We start from the raw sequence: 16,328 nt of genomic DNA on the forward strand, positions 1-16,328 counted from the left end.
AGGAAAATGATGTGGATATATTGAGCAACATCTCAAGACATCAGTTAAAGCTTGGTCGCAAATGGGTCTTCCAAATGGACAATGACCCCAAGCATACTTCCAAAGTTGTGGCAAAATGGCTTAAGGACAACAAAGTCAACGTATTGGAGTGGCCATCACAAAGCCCTGACCTCAATCCCATAGAAAATGTGTGGGCAGAATTGAAAAAGCGTGTGCGAGCAAGGAGGCCTACAAACCTGATTCAGTTTCACCAGCTCTGTCAGGAGGAATGGGCCAAAATGTACCCAATTTATTGTGGGACGCTTGTGGAAGGCTACCCGAAACGTTTGACCCAAGTTAAACAATTTAAAGGCAATGCTATAAAATACTAATTGAGTGTATGTAAACTTTTGACCCACTGAGAATGTGATGAAAGAAATAAAAGCTGAAATAAATCATTCTCTCAACTATTATTCTGACATTTCACATTCTTTAAATAAAGTGGTGATCCTAACTGACTTAAAATAGGGAATTCTTACTAGGATTAAATGTCAGGAATTGTGAAAAACTGAGTTTAAATGTATTTGGCTAAGGTGTATGTAAACTTCCGACTTCAACTGTACATATAATTTTTTATTTAACCTTTATTTAACTAGGCAAGTCAGTTAAGAACAAATTCTTATTTTAAATGACGGCCTACCCCGGCCAAACCTGGATGACACTGGGCCACTCGGGAGCCAGTAGGCCTTAACTGTATATTTAAAGATGGAATGCTTAGTTGCTACTTTCATTTTTGGACCTATAAAATAATGATATATATATATATATATATATATATATATATATATATATATACACATTAATTTTTGAAGAATATAACTTATAAATGCCTCATGAGCTTTGTTCAACTGTCACACTCCATGAGAACCCGAAATAGAAGCTTATTTTACTCCCAATAATTGTAAACAATGTAAATGCAAACAAACACTGAATACCCTAAAAAAAAAATGGTTCAAACTATAATTTTAATATCATGCATGGTCTGACCTTGCATCCATATCTCTGTCCATGAATTTGAGTGTGGTTATAGTGCCCATCCCTCAGCTCTTTACCAAAACACAGGTGGGGTGACCTGGATTCTAGCTTTAAGTAGGCTACACTATTGCAAAGTAATTTTATTGTTGTTCTTCATCCACTTCAGCCAACCGTTTCTCCAGGAGTGAAGTGCTAACTCTGTGCATCATTAGAAACTGTCCATTCAGATGGAAGACTGGGATGTCGTATTTGTATCTGTCCCACCAAATTTTGTTCTCCGGCAGTGTGATATCTACCTGCAGAAAAATATACTGTAAATAACAGAAATAAGAGAAGACATTCATTAGTAAATTGACCTTTTGATAATACACTGAGTATACCAAACATTAGACACATCTTCCGAATATGGAGTTGCACCGCCCCCTTTTTGCCCTCAGAACAGCCTCAATTCGTCGGGGCCTGGACTCTCCAATGTGTCCAGCGTTCCACAGAGAAGCTGGCACATGGTAACTACTATGCTTCCCACAGTTGCGTCAAGTTGGCTGGATGTCCTTTGGGTGGTGGACCATTCTCGATATACACAGGAAACTGTTGAGCGTAGTAAAATGCCCAGCTGTGTTGCCGTTCTTGACACAAACCAGTGCACATTGCACATACTACCATACACCGTTCAAAGGAACTTCAATCTTTTGTCTTGCCCATTCACCCTCTGAATGGCACACATACACAATCCATGTCTCAAAGCGTACAAATCCTTCTTTAACCTGTCTACTGCCTTTCATGTACACTGATTTAAGTGGATTTAACAAGTGACATCAATAAGGGATCATTGCTTTCACCTGGAATCACCTGGTCAGTCTATGTCATGGAAAGAGCAGGTGTTCTTAATGTTTTGTACACTCAGTGCATACGGAAAGTATTCAGATCACTTTACTTTTTACACATTTTGGTACGTTACAGCCTTACTCTAAAATTTATTAAATTGTTTTCTTTCCTCTTCAATCTACACACAATACCCCATAATGACAAAGCAAAAAAAGGTATTTTGAAATGTTTGAAAATGTTTGTTTTTTTCCCCCCCAAAATATCACATTTAAATAGGTATTCAGACCTTATTCTCAGTACTTTGTTGATATACCTTTGGCAGCAATTACAGCACCGAGTCTTCTTGGGTATGACGCTACAAACTTGGCACACCTGTATTTGGGGAGTTTCTCCCATTCTTCTCTGCAGATCCTCTCGAGCTCTGTCAGGTTGGATGGGGAGCATCGCTGCACAGCTATTTTCAGGTCTCTCCAGAGAGGTTCGATCGGGTTCAAGTCCGGGCTCTGGCTGGGCCACTCAAGGACATCCAGAGACTTGTCCCAAAGCCATTCCTGCATTGTCTTGGCTGTGTGCTTAGGGTCATTGCCCTGTTGGAAGGTGAACCTTCCTCAGCGCTCTGGAGCAGGTTTTCATCAAGGATCTCTCTGTACTTTGATCCGTTTATCTTTCCCTCGATCCTGACTAATGTCCCAGTCCCTGCTGCTGAAAAACATCCCTCACCATAGGGATGGTGCCAGGTTTCCTCCAGACGTTCCACTTGGCATTTAGGCCAAAGAGTTCAATCTTGGTTTCATCAGACCAGAGAATCTTGTTTCTTATGGTCTGAGAGTCCTTCAGATGACCTTTGGCAAACTCCAAGCAGGCTGTCATGTGCCTTTTACTGAGGAGTGGCTTCCGTCTGGCCACTCTACCATAAAGGCCTGAATGGTGGAGTGCTGCAGAGATGGTTGTCCTTCTGTAAGGTTCTCACATCTCCACAGAGGAACTCTTGAGCTCTGTCAAAGTGACCACTGGGTTCTTGGTCACCTCCCTGACCAAGGCCCTTCTCCCCCGATTGATTGGTTGGGCAGGGTGGCCAGCTCTAGGAAGAGTCTTGGTGGTTCCAAACTTCTTCCATTTAAGAATGATGTCGGCACTGTGTTCTTGGGGACCTTCAATGCTGTAGAAATGTTTTGGTACCCTTCCCCAGCTCTGTGCCTCGGCACAATCCTGTCTCGACTCTAAGGACAATTCCCTCGACCTCATGGCTTGGTTTTTGCATTGACATGCACTGTCAACTGTGGGACCTTATATAGACAGGTGTATGCCTTTCGAAATCATGTCCAATCAATTTAATTTACCACAGGTGGACTCCAACCAAGTTGTAGAAACATCTCAAGGATGATCAATGGAAACAGGATGCACCTGAGCTCAATTTCGAGTCTCATAGCAAAGGATCTGAATACTTATGGATATGTACTTTGCCATTATGGGGTATTGTGTATAGATTGATGAGGGGAAAAAACAATTTAATCCCATTTTTGAAACAGGCTGTAATGTAATAAAATGTGGAAAAAGTCAAGGTGCCATTTAGCAGACACTTATCCAATTGTTCAGCAAACATTTAAGGTGCATTTCTGAGAAACATAACCTCACCCTGTGTTTGTATGGTTCAAGGACGTATTTTGCTTCATCACACAATGGGCATGGATCCTGGAAAATGGTTAAATACACATATCAGTAGTGCTAACTAATGCATTCATCACTTTGCCTATAAAAAGCACACAAAAAATGTGTCAAGCAAAACCTTGAGAGGGACCATTAATATGAACATTATTAATTCAAATATGAATATTATCTGATTAATTTAAATTACTCAACAATTCACATTACCTTGGTAAAAAGCGTTAAAGTAGGTAAGTACTTTTGGGAGAAGAGTCTTCTAAGCAGATGAGCAGAACTCTTTGTCCTGTGGAGAGTCCTCGGCAAGACCAAATGCATTGTCTGTCTGCAAAGTAGACAATTACTGCATCAGACATGTAGGCTTGGCACTACTTTATATGCTCTCTGTTACCTGGAGTTGCATGACAAATGGTCCAGGTACACAAGTACAATGCCCACTACAGTAAATGGTGACCCCAACGTGATATATCATTAGGAAATTGTGGATTATTTTGATAACTTTGGAAGTTCGGTAAACGGCGATTGGATACTTAGGAGTATTCTTGATTACTCTGAATGTCCGGTTCAGGTCGTATCCTTCATATTTGCATCCGTGGGTCCGTAGGAAGTTTAGATGATTTATTCCATTAGATTCCATGATATATAATGAATACACATCCTCTGTAATGAATAAGGTGCCAGCTACAGACCTTTTTAAGTTGAGGGAATCTCGTATTCTTGAGTTAGCTCAAATGCAGATCAAGAAAAATAATGGTCTTAACATTAATTCGACAAGTGATGAAATACTTGATTAGGCTGCTAATATTTAGGCTGCTAATGAATGTCTTAGGCTGCTAATGAATGTCTTAGGCTGCTAATGAATGTCTTAGGCTGCTAATGAATGTCTTAGGCTGCTAATGAAAAGTCTCTTTGACTGGAACGTTACATGTTTATTAATGTTCTCTCTGCACTGTGTGCTGGAGCACCCATTCTAGTTTTCACTTTTCCCAACCTGTGACCTGTGCGTATTTTTTATTTATTTTTCTACTCACTTATTTCTGAGTGAAAGTGTGTTGTCTGTCCAGAACTGATGGTTGGTGAGCTGCTTCTTAACCAGATGGAAGAAAATTAGCTATGGTCCAGCATTGAATGCCTTGTAATGCTTGTTAATGCTTTATAACTTAAGCTTGATGCCTTGTATGTAATCCCTTCATTTTCCAAAGTAATTAAATACACTTGTATTTAGGATTCCATTCTCAGACATTTATTGATAGCTTATTAGTGTAACTCAAATATATTGTTCTTCCATATTGCTAAATCATCTTTATGGAGTCAGATAAACATTTTAATTGGCTAATTGCTTAGTCTTATTACTAGTCACATGTGAGATATTTATACTATCATATATACTGTATGTCAAAAATATTACGGCTACAGACATTCTTGTATTTCAAAAGCATTTCGATTGCTATAATGACCTCTCTTTGCATTGTGAAGGGTGACCAGAGTATTAAGACAGCCATATTTCCTCTCAAATTTCTCCACATATAAATCTAAAGCACTGGGTAAATCTGTCAGAAATCAACTAATTTTTAAAAACAGTAGCGCCGATTGCGTAGGATGTCGCTCTCCAGTTTGGCTGGAAAACAAAAGTGTATTTTTAGCGTAGACCTGTGCCTTGAGGTAGTAAATAAACCTACCGCTGTATCTATGTTTATGTTTCTCTATGAAATGTTGTTATCCAGTATAAAAATGTATGCACGTCAAAAGCCTGGCAGTATTTTAGTTATTTGTGTAAAAGAGTAGTTTATGAAATATCTCACCTATGAGAGGACAACCAGGCGTGACAAAACAGAGGAAAAAGGAACACAAATGTAGGTGATACCTATTGGTTGACTGTCATTTTACTTCCTGTTCAAGGGAGTGCCACTATTGGACAATTTTCTGTCCATCAAATAAAGTTAAACCTACACGCGGCAGTATTGTGGAAACGTGTACAATCAGCGGTTACAAAGTTTCCATTCATAAAATGACAAATGACAGTCAGATAGATGGGTGCCCCCATTTGTTAAACAGTAGCAAGTGTTTAGCCTTTTGTATATGACAAACCTTAATTTGCAGTGCATTTCTTTTCCAATCAATATTGATAATGGACATAATTTGGAAATGGGTATTACTTGTATTAACAAATAATACTATTTTACAGTGATGACCTATATCCTAGATATTCATGCTGCATGTAAACCCCCTCAAAACAATCCTGGTATTGAAAATATGTCAGCTGAAGGCTCACTGTCTGCACTGAAATATATAATAATAATAACAAAGACCTTTTGAATGTTGACAACTAAGCGAGGTCAAGCCCCATCATTTGACACAAACACACACACACGCTTTTACCTTATTACACATGTACTACATTTAGTAAACAAATGTCAAAGAGTCAGTAGCCTAATAACACCTCATTTATTTATTAATATTTTTTATTTCACCTTTATTTAACCAGGTAGGCTAGTTGAGAACAAGTTATCATTTGCAACTGCGACCTGGCCAAGATAACTGCATAAAGACTGATATGCTTTATGCAGTTATTTTGGGATTGGATGATCAAGGTGTGCCACACTGAATCCAACCTCAGCGTAAATACAACAATCTGAAACAAATAACTAATGATTTGGTGCGGCTAATCCACTAATATCGAAAACCTGACTCTAGGCAACAGTGACCAGTCAGGTTGGGTTTTCGAGACTACTAATGCACAGCATGGAGTTTCTTTGGCTGCTGAGAGCGTGCAGCCACGGCTAGTGTCATGGACGAGACCGCGCGGCTCTCAAACTGTGATTTAGCTCTCCTAAGCCTGCTGCTTTTAAAGGAGTAGAGTAATATAACACAATGTATATTGATCTGATGAAACATTTTAAGCCTTTCCACCTTCATCATCACCTGTATCCATTATGTTACTAGGACAACGGACTAGGACAGTTGTCATTTGATTGTGCCTTTACAGACTACACATGTAGACATAGACTATTCATTCGTGCAATATGGAATAATTCTCATCAATGACTAATTTACACCCAGGTGTGCATGGACAGTCATTTCAAAAGTTATGAACATGTATCATGAGGAGTGAGGCACACATCTTTTTTTTTTTTAACTTAAAGTTGACATAATATATGTCCACAAGTGCAGAACTTATGTCCGTCTTTTAGCAGTATGAGGTTTGGTTGTGTCTCCTGTAGGCCTCTTTGCCAAACAGAATATTTAGGCTGCTAATGAAAGGTCTCTTTGACTGGAACGTTACATGTTTATTAATGTTCTCTCTGCACTGTGTGCTGGAGCACCCATTCTAGTTTTCACTTTTCCCAACCTGACACTTCAGGTGTGAACATTTTTCATTTTGACTCTCTTATTTGAGCGTGAAAGTGTGTTGTCTATCCAGAGCTGAAGGTTTGAGAGCAGCTTCTTAACCAGATGGAGGAATAAGATGAGCTATGGTCCAGCACAGAGAAAATGCCGCAACACACAGGATGTGAAAAGTCAGAGCTGTCTATTCTGTAAGGCTCTGTATTAAACTGTACTACCATCTATAGGATTTTAAAAGCAACAGCACATGAAACTCAATATCATGAATGCAAGATTATAAATGTGACACATTTTCAATTTATGTTTTGTAGCAGGCTTTAAATCCGAAGGACTCAATGCATTTCACAAGGACATGAGGTAGCCTAACGGTTCAGGGTTCAGGGTTCACACAAGTCCCTCTATATTTCACACTGTAGGTGGAAGACCTACACACATTCTTGGATGCCGTCTGACACTGGGCAAGCAACCTATACCGTGAGGATGCCTTCAAGGACCTAGTCATACACTTTGAGGAGATGGGCAACCACTCTGTCCTCTCTGCTCTCTTTTAGATCATAATTAGGCAAATATAATATAGGAGCCTACTTATGGGAGAACACTGGAAAACTTTGAAATTTAATTCTCTGAAGTATAGTGTCACAATTTATATTTCTCACATTCTCACAAATGCACATGGTTTGTAATGTTGTTTTCAGTGTATCTGGTTGAAGAAGTTGGTAATGGAGTAAACTGTTCTCTGTCTTGTCCTCTCTGTCCATGTCACGTGGCATTAGAACTGTTTGAGGCCAATACAGCAGATTGTCATGTTGCCTCGTGAGCCACCCGTATCAGTTGACAGTGAAGACACCTCATGTAAGTTACTGCTTCAGTGAAACAGACACACAGAGAGAGAGACCCGAGAGAGAATGGTCCAAATACACTAATTTAGACCATGCTACTATTGAATGTCTTGGCAAAGGTCTCTTTGACTGTACTAATGTGCTGGAGTACTACAAAATGAATCATCCTGGGTCGTGTTCAGTAAGACACACCATAGACAAACTGTAAACAAACAAAAAATATTTCTTAATTGGACAAGCCCCCCAAAATATAATTTGATGCATAGTGAACATGACCCTCCTTAAACAGTATCCAGAAACAGCTTACCTCACTGAATGTGGCCACAATTTACTATAGATGGGGTCTGCGCATTAACACTGTTACATTATGGGAAATGTAGTCAAATCTTAGCCCAACGAAGAGGAGGAGCCTATTAATTAGTATGAAAGTTCCTCCCTCTTGCTGTTTTAACTTTGATAAAAGATTTTCTCAGTATACTGTGTTGCTTAGGGTGTCCATCATTCTTCCAGGCACGTCAACAGAATGTCAAGCAGAGGACAGATAAATGTTTTCCAGCAGACAAAACATACTTCAGGATGAAACGACGTTGGTGGAAGAATCCGTGATCGTCGCTTTGCTTCATGCAACGAATGACTGTGGAGATGAATGGGAGCTACTATGAACCAGCTCCTTAGGAGAAACTACAAGAAGGGAAAGGATTTGTCCCATCATTTGGCACTATTATGATCATTGGTTCTGTTTGTTTTACAAATACACTGTTTGGAACTGTTGACACTAAAATACAGGCCAAATAAAGACCACCTGCTCCACAGAAATTCATACTATCTTGTGTGAGCCTTATAGATATTAGGAAGTTCAGTCATTCGATTTGGGGCCTTGGTCCTTGACACACACATTGTGCATTGGTACCATGTAACATACAGAGACATATACCCAGAAATGGATTCTCATCTCTCCCTCTCCCTCTCCCTCCTCCTCATCTTCTCCAGACTTTCAGGTTAGGGTAACATGTTTCTATGAAGTGCTGAAGTTGAGGTCAGGGACTGAGACTGGACACATGCTGAAACTCTGAAGACAGGAACAGTAGCTTGTCTTACCAATAACACTTCCTGTATTATGTGTGTTAGAGTCCAGATGGAATGTCATTTTTCTGCTGTGAGAATTCAGTTGGATTCCAATCTAATGTGTTTTCTGTTCTGTCTACAGTTGCTTATCGTGTGTCTGTACAGACAGGAGGCTCCACCACCATCCCATGTCACTATGTTCAGAAATACAAAACCCATGTGAAATACCTGTGTAAAGGAGATCATTTGTATAGTTGCTCCCCTGTTGTACCTGCTGACCCTCCCAAGAGCATAGATAAGTCCTCAATCTCTGATGACATCAACCAGCAAACCATCACTGTGACCATGACTGATCTGGAGCCAGAGGAATCTGTACGTTACTGGTGTGTTGTGGAGATCAATGGTGGACAAAATGTCTGGATAGAAAGGTTCTACCTATCTGTCACTCCTGGTAAGATCGCTGCAACTCATCCAAATGATTACATGACTGGTGTTCTGGTTTCATTTACTGCTATCACTACTATTGTTCAAGTTGACATGAGGAGTTGGTAAAGTTGGTATTTGTCTACTTTCTGTTCTCTATACATTATGATATTTGTTACAAAAAAATACTTCATCACTCAAGACCTAATTTTTATTTTACTAGGCAAGTCATTTAAGAACCAATTCTTATTTTCAATGACAGTCTCAAAACAGTGGGTTAACTGCCTAGTTCAGGGGCAGAACAACAGACTTATACCTTGTCAGCTTGGGGATTTCGATTACTAGTCCAACGCTCTAACCACAAGGCTACCCTGCCGCTCTGTGTTCAGGTACTCCAGAACTCTATGTGGACCAACAGGAGGTGACAGGAGTTGAAAGAGGGAGTGTCATTGTAAATTGTTACTATAGTAACACTGGAAATAGGAAGGGGTGGTGCAGGATTGGTGGCAGTGGGTCCTGTGTGGAGAGGAATTCAGGGGCTCTTGATGGAACATCAGTGACCCTACAGCAGACCACTGATGCCCCCAGAAGAAACGTCTTAACGGTGACTATGAGTGGACTGAAGACGGAGAACACTGGCTGGTACAGGTGTGGAGTGGGAGCCCTTATGATGCCTGTTCACATCACTGTCAGACAACAAACCACCACTATGACCAGTGAGTAGAGAACAATCAGATACTGTAGAATTAAGTATTAACCTGGTTTATCCAGTCTTGCTGGCTGATCATCTAATTGCAACATGATTCAAAGCTTTTGGGAATACTAAGTCAACATTTCCAAGTTGGTGTAAATGAAATAAACTGGACAATAAACTGGACAAAAGATTCAACTGGACAAATACATCCACAATGTATTGTTGCAGTTCAGTCTACCCTGTGTCTCTCTGGTACACCAGTCATAATGACATTGTTGTTTTTACCTCACAGCAACCCAAGCTCAAACCACTGAACAATCCTCTTTCTCTTCAACTGCTGAGCCTGTTCAGACTGACAACACAGTCCAAGGACCTGAGGGGAGCAAGGAGAAGGTCACCATGAGGTAATCATCACTCATTCATCTGTATTTCATACTTACTCTTCCAAATGGATGGCAATATGAAGAAAGATAACATTTTCTGTTTTTCACACTAAGGTTTACAGCACAAAAACACCCTCCTTAAACATGTTCACACAGAGTATAGGCCAAGGCAGTGTTTTCATAGAGACATTCACCATCACAGAGACATAGACAGTTACCACTTCCTCCCACCTCTGTGGTTTGTATTTCTGCCACATTAAAAGGTAATGCATGTTAAAAGTGATGTGAGAAATCTTTACTAGTTCTAAGCTAAAAGAGCCACAGAGATCATATATGAAAATAATAGGGATTGTGTATGTAATTCTATGATTACACATAGGCTTACATTTTTAAAATAATTTGTAGAGTAGCTCTATTTGTCCTGTGGGGTACAGCAGGTCAGATACCAGGGGGAGACTCGTCGAGGCCTGGTGACAGACGGAGTATACATCACGAGGCGATGGCTCCATCTGCTCCACGTGCCAGGTCTCGACGGGCTCTCCGGACTGGACTAATTGGTGCTGAACTATTATTTTAATAACACCTTTGAAACTCAGCTAATCCTACTCTGTTCGTGTCTGATCTGTGTAAACGTTTTGACCCAACCCCTGGTCTGCCACAGTCCTCAACATGCATTTTTCCACAATTTTGAATGTCTAAAGAATCCACATGTTCTTCTGAAATATGAACACAGAAATACTGGACATTTTAACTCTTATTACGAGGGCGATTTGACAGTATAACAATCGTGGTCTTCAATTGGACTTGCATTTTACTGGTCTCAGTCTTGCCCCGGTCTCTGACTCCTCGTCACGCTCCAGTCTCGGTCTTGACTTGGTGGCAGTGTCTCCTGTGTGGAGAGGACATTACAACAGACCACTGATGTCACCAGAAGAAAAGTCTTAACGTTGACTAATAGTGGACTGAAGATGAAGATCAATGTTTTTCACTCTAGAGTTTAGGGCACAAAAACACCCTCCTTACACCTTTTCACACAGAGTACAGGCTAAGACACTTCCCCAGACTCTGTTATAGAAACATTTACCATCACGGAGACAGGTACAATTACCACTTCCTCATATCTCTGTGGTTGTAGAAGTCGCAGCATTCTATTATTGGATGGACACTTTTCACATAAAAGGTGTGAATATCTCCATTTAGTCAATTTTGTCATAGCAGCACAAAAATATAATAAAAAATATGTATTTATCTGTGTTCTTTTATGGACTGTAAATTCACAGTAAACATAGTCTTTCACTATCAGTTCCATAGATCTAAAAGTCCTACTGATTCCTCTGGGCAGGTTGGTGGTGGTGATAGTTGGTGTCCTAGTCACATGGAAGATGTCTGTACTACCACTTTCAATGATCCACATTCATTAAATACCTTGAGTGGTCAATCTCATCACTGCCACTGCAAACCTTTAAATGCCTCTAGAAATAGGAAGTCTTCCCTTTTCAATTCCCCTAAAAAAAAAGGCATTGTCTTGCAGAAATGTACAGAGGAAATGTTTTAATTATTTTACAGATGGGGGCGAAACATTATTCTACATGCCAAACATTGGTAATGCAGTACTTTTCGTCCTGTGCAACATCATTGCTGTGGTAATGTTCAGGGCAAACAGACTCCACGGTGAAACTAAAGATGAGTAGAAACCAGACACTGGTGGAATCTGTCCCTGGTGAGACCAAGGGACAGATTTACATTGTTTCTGAGTTGTGTGTGTTTGCAAGCACTATACATGATTGAACTGTTAATGATTATGCATAAATTTAAAACATCTATTTAAAAATGATGAATTAACTCTTTAACACCCAAAATGTGTAAATCAACATATGTTCACCCCCTACTAAAGGGTGGAGAACCAGATGTGAAAAACTATTGCCCTATTTCCAAGCTCCCTATCATGGTCAAAGTCTTTGAATCCCTGGTGAACTCTCAGCTAAATAAATTCCTGCTTGAAAACAACCTGTGTGGGGTTCAGTCTGGCTTCAGTTGGCAGCAAACTGTTGCTAGCCAGACTCAATAACATTGGTCTCAGTGGCTGTCAATTGGTTAGAAAGTATCTCATAGACAGAACACAATACATCTATGCTGAGAATTACAAGTCTAGCCTCCTTGAGATTTTTAGAGGTGTACCCCCAGGCTCCATTTTAGCTCCATTAAAAAAGGTGTCATCTTACAATACCTAGGTATATGGTTGGACAAGAAACTGTATTACAAAGTTCAGATTGATAATCTTATGAAGAAGCTTAAACTGAAATATATATATATATATATTTATTGTAATTCGCTATAAGGCTTGTTCAAGCCAATTTTCTTTCATTGATTGTGGTGACTTAATGTACACACATTATTAAGCCTCCTTTGTGCAACAAAGTCTGGACACTATCATGCATCCATCCGTGTGCTTTGTTACAAATGCCAAGTCGCTCATCCACCATTGCACCTTGTATCAAATGGTGGGCTGGACCTTGCATTAAATGCGCAGAGAGCTACATTTGAGTGTTCATATACAAATCCCTTCTGGGTAAACTCCCCCACTACCTCTATAGCCTGTCCTCCTTCACCACTAGCAGTTATCAGACACGGTCTACCAGGTGGATGTTACTTCAAGTCCCCAGGGCCATTACCGAGATTGGCAAGACTGTTTGGCAAGACTGCCATTTTCTATTGTGCACCTGAGACATGGTCTTCAAAGCATATTTCACCCCTCAGTGAGTTTACAACTGACAATCTATTCAGGAGGAGGATTATAAATATTTCATGCAGACTGTTTTTCCTTAGTCCTTGATTTGAGGTTATATATTGCTATTGGCCAAGTAAATGTACTTTTTAAAAATTGTTCATTATTTTTGTCATATGTCAATTTTTGTAAATACAACCTCTGGATCCAGTCTTCATCACCTAAACTGTAAAATATATATTTAAGCAATAAGGCCCGAGGGGTTGTGGTATACAGCCAATATACCATGGCTAAGGGATTTTCTTAGGCACGAGCAACGGTGAGGGCCTGGATACAGCCCTTGGCCTTGGTTTATTGGCCATATACCACAAATCCCAGAGGTGCCTAATTGCTATTATAAACTGGTTACAAATGTAATAAGAACAGTAAAAATAAATGTTTTGTCATACCTGTGGTATGTGGTGTGATATACCATGGCTGTCAGCCAATCAGCATTCAGGGCTCAAACCACCCAGTTTAAAAATATATTTCTTGCACCTGAACTTCTGACTCCGTCTCAACTTTTGCTGCTGAACACCAACTAAAAAGGCTGCTGGGTAATTAACAGTATACGTGATATTATTTGATATAAGATATACAAATGTGCTAATTACATAAGTAATAATTGTAGTGCCTTAGAGCCTTATGTTACGACTAGTTGATATAATGTAATGGTGTTTATCTGCCACTGAGGGGACATAGACACTTAAACAGAAGCAGGAAGAGAGTTAAAGACAGCTGTAGCTATTAGGAAGTTCAGTCATTCTCTTTGGTGTCTTGGTCCTTGACACACACATTGTGCATTGGTACCATATAACATACAGAGACACATACCCAGAAATGGTTTCTCATCTCTCCCTCTCCATCCTCCTCCTCATCTTCTCCAGACTCTCAGGTAAGGGTAACTATTTATTTAGGGGGACATTATTTGGCAAGTGGCAGTTTGGTATGCACAGCTTGTCCCATGAATTAATCATAACATTGAGGATTAGCTGATAACTACAAAACAAACATTCTGGATAATATAGAGAACCTTCAACTATTTATTGATCAACACTTGGATTTGCTCCAATAAGAATCATACACATCGAAGTGAATAAGAGCAGAACTCTCCTGCGAAACTGAAGGGAAGCCACAATTTAAACTTCCAAATATAACCATGGAACAATATGTTTTTATAGCAATGTCAGCAGAAGATGGGCATTGCTGACAAGCATGAGCGAGCAGTTAGAAAAGCTGGATATATTGCTTGGATTAATGGAGGAGGTTGAGGCCCTCAAATCAGGAATGGATTACAGCAATAAAATGATGAAAGAAATAAGAACTATTGTCATTGAAAATGACCGTGGACTCCCTAAAAGCCACTACGACAGGGATCATCATCTAGATTCAGCTGTGGGCCGATTTTTCTTCTTGAGTGGATGGTCAGGGGGTCGGAACATAATTACAAATAATTCATATACTGCGAATTGACTGCAAGAAGCCTAAAATGATGACTAAAGCGGAGTCACTTACATTTGCTTACATTTGAATACAATCACATATTTCTCACTAATATGCGTGTTAATACTTTGGAACATTTTTCCCAAATTGAAATCACTTAGAGCTGATTTGCTGGTCTTTTTACAATATTTTATGTACAACAATAAATGTTTTAAAAAACGTAAGTGTTTTTGCTCAGAAAAATGCTGGGGACAAATAAAGTCATCGCCAGTTGTGGAACTCTGCTGTAGATTGTCAGAACTGCATGTGCTGTATTGCTATCTTGCCCTGGCTGTGTTAATTATACGTTAATGTATCTCACTACACAGGATACATAAGACAAATATTTACTAGCAGTCATTAGCGGCTGTTAAAATGCATTTTCCTTCTTCTTTCTTGCTTTTTACGGAACTACATGAAATATGTCTCTGCTGATAGGAATATAATAGGATATAATAAGAACTACATGAAATATGTCTCTGCTGATAGGACTATAACAGGACATAATAAGAACTACATGAAACATGTCTCTGCTGATAGGACTATAACAGGACATAATAAGAACTACATGAAACATGTCTCTCTGCTGATAGGACTATAACAGGACATAATAAGAACTAAATGAAATATGTCTCTCTGCTGATAGGAATATAACAGGACATAAAAAGAACTACATGAAACATGTCTCTCTGCTGATAGGAATATAACAGGACATAAAAAGAACTACATGAAATATGTCTCTCTGCTGATAGGAATATAACAGGACATAAAAAGAACTACATGAAATATGTCTCTCTGCTGATAGGACTATAACAGGACATAAAAAGAACTACATGAAATATGTCTCTCTGCTGATAGGACTATAACAGGACATAAAAAGAACTACATGAAATATGTCTCTCTGCTGATAGGACTATAACAGGACATAAAAAGAACTACATGAAATATGTCTCTCTGCTGATAGGACTATAACAGGACATAAAAAGAACTACATGAAATATGTCTCTCTGCTGATAGGAATATAACAGGACATAAAAAGAACTACATGAAATATGTCTCTCTGCTGATAGGACTATAACAGGACATAAAAAGAACTACATGAAATATGTCTCTCTGCTGATAGGAATATAACAGGACATAATAAGAACTACATTCAATATGTCTCTCTGCTGATAGGAATATAATAGGATATAATAAGAACTACATGAAATATGTCTCTCTGCTGATAGGAATATAATAGGATATAATAAGAACTACATGAAATATGTCTCTCTGCCGATAGGCAGCGTGCAGGAAATCGACATTAAGAACTGTTCTTCCGATATTATAGTGTATATACACAACATGTAAAGTGAATTCCCTCCCATGTTTCATGAGCTGAAATGAAAGATGCCACAAATTGTGAAATCCATAGACTTGGATTTATTTCAAATGACTGATGTTCTTATATGAACTGTAATTCAGTACAATCTTTGAAATTGTTGCATATTGCATTTAGATTTTTGTTCAGTGTATTTTCTTTATGTTGTTTATAATTTTAAAAAATGTATTGTATTTTATGAACAATTGCATATGCCTTTGCTATGATTTTCTTAATATGAACATGAATCTAAAATATTGTGCAGTTATTACTATTTTGTATTATTATTATCTATTTTTATTATTATTGGTTATATATTATTTCATTATATTTTATATCTCCTTTTTACCTGTTATATTTGTATTTGTATTTATTATGGATGCCAAGGCAGCAGCTTATATTCGTGGGGTCCGGCAAAAATTAAGGCAATTTTAAAAACATTACAATACATTCATATCAGATTTCAGTGTGT

The 16,328-nt window shown here is 38.9% G+C and overlaps 1 protein-coding gene across 2 annotated transcripts; it reads right to left on the reverse strand.

The window, feature by feature from the left end:
• Positions 1–987: 987 nt before the first annotated feature.
• Positions 988–5,377, reverse strand: c5h5orf63 (chromosome 5 C5orf63 homolog). Of its 2 annotated transcripts, none has more exons than XM_021601683.3 (4): positions 5,304–5,377; positions 3,712–3,826; positions 3,475–3,531; positions 988–1,325 (listed from the first exon to the last, which is right to left on the reverse strand). In XM_021601683.3, the coding sequence occupies exons 2-4, from the start codon at positions 3,817–3,819 to the stop codon at positions 1,155–1,157; spliced, it is 336 nt and encodes a 111-aa protein (XP_021457358.2). In that variant the 5' UTR covers positions 3,820–3,826; positions 5,304–5,377; the 3' UTR covers positions 988–1,154. The 2 variants fall into 2 exon arrangements, with proteins under 2 accessions (XP_021457358.2, XP_021457360.2); XM_021601685.3 differs by lacking the exon at positions 5,304–5,377 and adding an exon at positions 4,533–4,582.
• Between the last annotated feature and the right edge of the window lie 10,951 nt (positions 5,378–16,328).

The sequence above is a fragment of the Oncorhynchus mykiss genome, chromosome 5, assembly GCF_057628025.1.
Source record: "Oncorhynchus mykiss isolate SJ-2025 chromosome 5, ASM5762802v1, whole genome shotgun sequence".
In the NCBI taxonomy this organism is placed as follows: Eukaryota; Metazoa; Chordata; class Actinopteri; order Salmoniformes; family Salmonidae; genus Oncorhynchus; species Oncorhynchus mykiss.